The 8,214-nt window shown below is 37.7% G+C and overlaps 1 protein-coding gene across 1 annotated transcript; it reads right to left on the bottom strand.

Annotated features, from left to right (window-relative positions):
* Positions 1-237: 237 nt before the first annotated feature.
* On the bottom strand, positions 238-7,994 carry LOC111675262 (DNA-directed RNA polymerase II subunit RPB1). Its single transcript, XM_023435999.2, has 6 exons — positions 7,503-7,994; positions 6,894-7,418; positions 5,063-6,019; positions 2,116-4,933; positions 1,855-2,043; positions 238-1,770 (listed from the first exon to the last, which is right to left on the bottom strand). The coding sequence occupies exons 1-6, from the start codon at positions 7,578-7,580 to the stop codon at positions 662-664; spliced, it is 5,676 nt and encodes a 1,891-aa protein (XP_023291767.1). The 5' UTR covers positions 7,581-7,994; the 3' UTR covers positions 238-661.
* Between the last annotated feature and the right edge of the window lie 220 nt (positions 7,995-8,214).

Raw genomic sequence — 8,214 nt, 5'->3', positions numbered from 1 at the left:
AGTTTTATATAATTTATTACAAACTATAATAAATGATTATATTATAAAGGTTTTTTTTTGTTGATTTTTTATATTTTTGTTGTTTTTTTTTATAAAATATATATTTTTTAAGTTAAAAATTTAATAAAGAAATTAAAATTTTGTTGTTGTTCTTTTGTTTTAAATTATTACAAATATGTAATTATAAAATTGTAATAAAGTTTGCATAATTTTAATTACAAATTAAAATTGATTTTAAAGAAGTTTGAGGATACGTTTTGAATTGTTTTAAACTTAGCAAAAAAGAAAAATTAATAACTTAGATAAGTAAAAATAATAATGGCGACTTTAATAAAAAAAATAAAAAAAGAGAAAAAAAAGCTATTTTGAAAGATAAGTTTAAACCCCCTGATTAAGGAACTCGTTATAGAGTTTTAAAATCAGGCCCCTTAAATAAAGCTTCTTACTACAATCCATATAATAAGAATTTTTTTTGTTGAAGTATAAAGTGCATAATCCAATTGTCTGGTATAATGTGTCTTGTTTAGAACCTTAAGTCTTAAGTTTAATGTTTTTAATATCCTTTAGGAAATGCTTTATATATATTTTGTTTCTTGTTTCAAACACTCTGCTACAATAAACGATTAAAAAACAGCAAATTATTTGCTCTAATGCCTCCAATTTAATCATCACTTTCCTCATAGGTAGGACTACTGGGCGAGTAGGCCGGACTAGTTGGTGAATAACCGTGAGAAGGAGCTGTGGGCGAGTACATGGGTGAAGCTGGAGAGTAATTACGTGTTGGTGTGTAGGTAGGAGGAGACGAGGGCGAATATTTTGTGCTGCTCGGCGAATAAATGGACATGTTGGGCGAGTAACGGGGAGAAGTGGCCGAATAACTGGAACCTGTTGGACTGTATTGATTGGCTGGCGAATGTTGCGGTGAAGCCGGTGAATACAAAGGAGAAGTAGGAGAATATTTGGGTGAAGCTGGTGAATATTGTGGTGAGCCGGGTGTATATTGCGGTGAACCCGGTGAACCATCGTACGAAGGAGAAGGTGGTGAATATTTCGGTGATGTTGGTGAATATTTCACCCCTGTTTGGGAATAAGCCGGCGAGGCTGGTGAATAGTGTGGAGAAGACGAACAGTTGGGTGAAGAGGGTGAATATGAAGGCGTTACTGGTGTATAAGTAGGCGATGAGGGTGAATAAGAGGGTGATGTGGGTGAGTAGCAGGGCGATGAAGGAGAATACGAAGGACTTGAAGGCGAATACGAGGGAGAAGTTGGCGAATACGAAGGAGAATTTGGTGAATAATTTGAAGAAGTCGGAGAATAAGCACTCGCTGGTGAATACATATTCGAACCACTGCCAGCATATGAAGGACTGGACGATTGTAAATTCGATGTTGGAGAATAGACCGGTGATGATGGTGAGTAACCACTGGTTGAGGGTAGATAACCGGTTGATTGTGGATTGAAAATGGGTGTAGTCGAAGAGTATCTGGGCGAACTGGAGGCATAAACTGGACTGGTAGGCGAATAGCTCGGACTGAGTGGTGAGTAACTGGGTGATGCTCCGCCGGGTGATGATGCTGTATAGTTGAGACTTGTGGGCGAGTACGATGGTGGTGATACATTGGGTGAGGGCGATAAGAAGGGTGACATAGCCGGTCCCGGAGAGGAGGGTGATGAACCAGGATGGGCTGGTGACCATATGGGAGACATTCCCGAGGCTTCTGAAGCTGCGGAGGGTGAAAAGCTGGGTCCTCCGGGAGTCATGCCACTCACTAAAACGAAAAGAAATGTGATAATTAACAATTTTATAAAAATCAATCAATAGACATTTCTTAAATGGACTTTCTTAAACTTACTTTGTCCAGAAGGCGACAAATATTTGGGAGTACCACATTGAATCCAGGGCGTACGTGGTGGTGACATACTGGGTGTGGCAACAGCTCCAAAGAACATACCCGAACCGCCCAACATACTAGATCCCAAAGTATTGGCAATTTCAATACCATAACGACACTTCTCAGCGTCCAGCAACAAATCGAAACAACCTTAAATTTGGATAAAAGAGAAAGCAAATAAAAAACTTTCCAAAAAACAACTTCTATCAACTACAAGCTCACCTGTTCCCATTTTCGGCAATTGACCCATAATAATATTCTCGGATACACCTCTCATAGGATCTGTTTCAGCATGAGCCGACGCATCCAACAACACATCCACAGTTTCTTCAAAGGAACATCTCATAAGAGCACCAGTATCCTGTCTATTGATACCGTGACGTGTGATGGCCATCAAATGACCCTTGGCTGTCATTACGTCACACAACAAGGCCAAATGACGATAGTTTACATACAAACCGTAAAACTGTAGCACAGCGTTCATTTCCTTTTCCACGGACTTACGCACAGCTTCAATGCCAAGTACTTGGAAAATTTCACAAATATCATTGGATGAAGTACGTACGGGATCAACATCACGTTCAGAGAGTACCTTCATCATAGAGGTACCATCAGTTTCCAGCAACCATTCTCCGATAGCCTTAAATTCTCCCGTCTCTGTGATGATAATACGTTTCTTACTGTCCGTTTGTGGCAAATGCATGTACACTTTGCCAATGGCTTCTATGCCCTGCAGTGTCATGTCGGACAACATATTAGCTTCGATACAACGTAAGAACATATCATCTTCCATTTTGTCTACTGCTTCCTCTTCATCTTGGAATTTGTTTTCCTCATTGTTCATGATACGTATACGCAAGACCAATTTGTCGGCGTTGTCATCATTGAAAATACAATTAAGATCATCACCAAAACCGGCGTTGATCTTTTCAGCAATCTGTTCCATAGTTAATTTCTTATCTGTCATTCTCTTGCGATCGAGTTCAATACGCAGCAACCAGGGTGAAATGCGTGTGGGATCAAAATCAGGCATTTCATAGTAAACATTAACGAATTCTTGATCCTCTGCTATAACAGTACGTTGAGGATCAGGATCATAGTAGATAGCGGTATTGGCTGTAACCTTACGTAGAGTAGTATGTTCCAAACGACATAAAACATTCTTAGCCTTTTCAGCATCACGGGCAGCACCACCCGTCAAGAACACCGTTAGAGAGGGAGCTTTAGGTTTCTTGGAAATATTGATAATTTCCTTAAGACGTGGTACACCGAGGGTTACGTTCTTTGAGGATACACCAGCAAAATGGAAAGTGTTCAGTGTCATCTGTGTGGCAGGCTCACCCAAACTCTGGGCAGCCAAGGCACCCACCATTTCACCGGGATTAGCTTGAGCCTGTTGAAATCTAGTCTCAATTTCACCAATCAACCACTCAAAAGCTTCAGTGGACAAACGGAATTCTTCTGCTACATATTTGGTACACAAAGTGGAACGCACCAAACACTGGAACAATAAAGTAGCGTTTTCATTGGCCTGTTTGGACAAATGATCATTGCCCACCACAATAACACAGCGTTGCAAAAGATCTCGCACACCATTAATAACACGTAGCGGAGACAAATCTGTGGGCATTCTTTTATTGATATGGAAAATCTTTTGTACATTCCAAATCATTCTTTGTAAATTGCAAGGCAATACAACTTTGGAATCACCATTAGGGAAAATTTCTCTTAAAGCCTCACGATCACGACACAATTGTTCCCATTCCACCTCTAGTTGAGGTAAAGCATTGCCACTTTCACTCAGCTCCTTAATAACCTCATCTGTAAAGACTTTGCGCATGTAGCGCTCATTGGACCAGTCGAATTTGAAACGTTTTTCGAAAGACTTATTCGACAACTTAACAGTAGGAAGATTCTGAAACTCTACCGTTTCACCTGCCAAACCGTCCTCACCGTAACGCAACTGAATAAGTTGACCCACAGAATTACGCACAGTACCATCATAATTAACCATTACAGATTCCATAGCCTTTATAAGACGACGCTGGATATAACCAGTTTCAGCAGTTTTTACAGCTGTATCAATAAGACCTTCACGACCACCCATAGCGTGGAAATAGAATTCGGATGGAGTCAAACCGGCTAGATATGAATTTTCGACGAAACCTCTAGATTCAGGACCGTAATCGTCTTTAATGAAATGTGGCAAAGTACGCTTGCGAAAACCATAAGGTATACGTTTACCTTCGACGTTCTGTTGCCCTACACAAGCAATAACCTGGGAAATATTAATGTTGGAACCCTTAGAGCCAGACACCACCATAGCCTTTAGATTGTTGTATTCAGTAAGAGATTTCTTAGCGGAACCACCAGTTTTGTCACGAGCATCGTTCAAAATACGATTTACTTGATTCTCGAAAGTCTGACGCAATGTATTACCGGGTGTAGGTTCCAATTCCATGTTGTGAGCCTTTTGAATAACGTTGATGACATCGTCTTTGGCTTTCTTAATGGCCATCTGAATTTCATTATAAGTCTGAGGATCGGCAATTGTATCACCAATACCGATACTGTGACCCTCCAACAGCAACCAATTATTAATGACAGTCTGAATATTACCATAAAAACGTCCAGCAATCTCATGACCCAATTCCAAAAAGACAATATGCAACAGAGAACCAGCTGATGTACCCAGGGTTTTCTTACACAGAATACCCATAATCAATTCACCATGTTCTACCATGACTTTTGTGTCACCGGGTGAAATCCATTTATACGGACCATCATCTTCATCGTCCGGATGTGTAGAGTGAGTACGTATCATGTTTACGTTGCCAGGAATGATAAGGGTGAAGATTTGTTTACCGGTCCATAGAGGTTTGGGTTTTAAAATACACGGTTGTGGCATTTTACCATCCCAAGTGGGCAAGAACATAAGTAAGTTCATGACCTGTTCGCGTGTAATGAAGACATCACGTTTTGTCATTTTACGTACGGCTGTCAGTGTATCCTGCACAATACCCATGACGGGTTTGTTAGCCTGCAAAAGTTAAGAAAATATAATTTTAATAAAAAGTCGAGTTTTGATACAAATTTTTCAAAATTCTTTGTCAAAATCGTTTTAAATAGAATTCATTTTCTTGAAAACTTATTTTAATTTTCCTCTTACCTGTGGTGTAATAATCTGACGTGGAGTAACGTGAATATTCTCCACCTCAGCTCTCGTCTCCATCGATTGGGGAACGTGCAAATTCATTTCATCACCGTCAAAATCAGCGTTATACGGTGAGGTACACGACAAGTTCATACGGAATGTTGACCATGGCAAAACCTTAACACGATGACCCATCATACTCATTTTATGCAAAGTGGGCTGACGATTGAAAATAACTAAATCATCATCACGTAAATGCCGTTCTACTTTATAGCCACATTGTAAATGTAAATCAGAAGGTTTGGGATGGAAACGCAAATCAATACGTTCACCATTGTCACGTACAATATATTTAGCGCCAGGATATTGTGAATTACCACGTCTTACTAATTCCTGCATACGATCTATGTTAAAAGGTGTTACCAATTCGGGAAAAGTTAAATTCTGTGCAATGGATCGTGGTACACCGACCTGATCAATACGTAAATTGGGATCGGGTGTAATGACAGTACGTGCTGAGAAATCTACACGTTTTCCCATCAAATTACCACGAATACGACCTTCTTTACCCTTTAGACGTGATTTAATGGCTTTTAGGGGTTTGCCGGACTTTTGCATAGCTCTTGGCATACCGGGCATGTCATTGTCTACAAGTGTGGCTACATGAAATTGTAACATTTTTATATTTTCCATAATAACATGAGCTGCAGCACCGGTGCCTTCGTTTTTACGTAATTCATTGTTAGCCTTAATGATATCGGAAAGTTTGTGCGTTAAATCATCCTGATTCTTGGCGGCACCAAACATCACAACGGCAGGACGTACAGCCAAGGGTGGAACGGGTAATACAGTGATAATCATCCAATCGGGACGTGCATATTTGGGATCCATACCCATAATGAAGCACTCTTCGTCGGTAATGTGTTTTAGAATTTCCCAAACTCGTTCAGCTGTTATGGCCATTTTTTTCTCCTAAAATTTTAAAAGAGAATGTTTTTAATTGGAGATTTATAGAACTGCATATAAAATATTCTACAACAAACTTTCCAGCAGATTTCTAAACTCTTCTATTAAGAGATTTTCAATAGAAAACTCTTCTATCAAGAGATTTCCTATAGAAAACTCTTCTATCAAGATATTTTCTATAGAAAATTCTTTTATCAAGATATTTTGTATAGAAAACTCTTCTGTCAAGAGATTTTCTATAGAAAACTCTTCTGTCAAGAGATTTTCTATAGAAAACTCTTCTGTCAAGAGATTTTCTATAGAAAACTCTTCTGTCAAGAGATTTTCTATAGAAAACACTTCTGTCAAGAGATTTTCTATAGAAAACACTTCTGTCAAGAGATTTTCTATAGAAAACTCTTCTGTCAAGAGATTTTCTATAGAAAACTCTTCTGTCAAGAGATTTTCTATAGAAAACTCTTCTGTCAAGAGATTTTTTATAGAAAACTCTTCTATCAAGAGATTTTCTATAGAAAACTCTTCTATCAAGAGATTTTCTATAGAAAACTCTTCTATCAAGAGATTTTCTATAGAAAACTCTTCTATCAAGAGATTTTCTATAGACAACACTTCTATCAAGAGATTTTTTATAGAAAACTCATCTATTAATAGATTTTCTATAAAAAACTTTTCTATCAAGGCATTTTCTATAGAAAACTGTTCTAGCCAGGAATTTTCTATAAACAATTCTTCTATTGAGAGTTTGTTAATAAAGATTTGTTTAAGTAAATCAACATTAAAATATATAGACTATCTCTAAATCGATTTTGCTTAAAAAAAGTTGTTTTTCAAAAAGAGATAAGATAAACCAACAAATTTCGTGATTTGTTTTTTCGTTTACCTGTGAATCTTCATTAACATGTTTCCATTCGGCTGTCAAATCTAAACCAGTTCTTCTAATCGATGGCTGATAATGACCGCAACCACCATGACCAGGTTTTTTATTCGGATCAGCCGGTTGTCCATCTTTTGTCATATCCATATCTTCACCACCTTCGCAAATCTTTTTACCTTTACACAAATCATAAACATAAGCCAGACGTTTACGCGGTTGTCCTTTTGTTTTCATAACAATTTCTTTGATTTTAGGATTATGAGGTGATACCAACATTTTGGAACAATAAAAGCAAACACATCTTAAAATCTTGATGGTTTTTGTTATAAAACCAATATGAAATACAGGTTTAGACAAGTCAATGTGGCCGAAATGGCCGGGACATTCTGTCATATTGCCAGCACAGGTTTGGCAACGTGAGGTACGATCTATGACACCTTGACGGGGATCCATAAGACCACCTAATTTGGGACGGCCACCTTCCATGGTTTCGGCAAACTGTACACCGCCTTCTGTGACTGACATACGTCGCTAGAGTAAGCAAAACAAAAAGAGGTAATTTTAAAACATTGTTTACACATTACAACCCTTTTTGCGCTCCTTTAGAGTACTTACAATTTCATCCGGAGACAATATACCGAATTGCACACGTTTTACTTGCCTTATAGGCGCTTTGGAATCATTAGTAGCCATTTTGTGTCTAAATTTATAAAATTCCTCTACTTAAAACTATTACGGGGGTTTTCTAACACTACCCCTCTAGTCTTTGTAATCAAAAAACTTTCGCTAGCGCTCCGCTAACCTCGAGCTGAGACTCCGCTGGCGATTTCAACACTTTTTTTAAAAAGTTCGTTAGCTGTCGTTTTCTAGACTCTTGCTTCGTGTGATTTTTTCTTCATACGAATTTCATCAATTCAACAAAGAAATTTTTCAAATGAATTTTTTCGCGAAAAATTCATTTATTTTGTCAAAATTTTATTGTAAAAACATTTTGCTACACTTAAACTTCACTTTAATTATGTTTTTTGTGATTTTTAAGCAATTTTTCCGGCTTTTTCTTTAGAAATTGTTGGACGTACGCAGCAGGTTGTGGCAGCCGTCTAAAAAAATTGAAGCATTTTTTCTTTTCACGTTTGCTTCTCAGCGCCATTTGTATTTTGCACGGTTGCAGAAAAGAGTAGTATTTGTTTGTGGGAAATTATTTTAGAGAAAAAAAGTACTAAAGAGGAAAGTATAACTGAAATGTCAAAATAATTCATTTATATCTTAAAAAATTATTGAATTTTAAGATATTTTAAAATATTCTGAAAATTTCTGAAAGCAAAAA

Source organism: Lucilia cuprina, chromosome 3, assembly GCF_022045245.1.
Source record: "Lucilia cuprina isolate Lc7/37 chromosome 3, ASM2204524v1, whole genome shotgun sequence".
Classification (NCBI taxonomy): Eukaryota; Metazoa; Arthropoda; class Insecta; order Diptera; family Calliphoridae; genus Lucilia; species Lucilia cuprina.
This window is presented reverse-complemented; position numbering and strand designations above follow the sequence as displayed.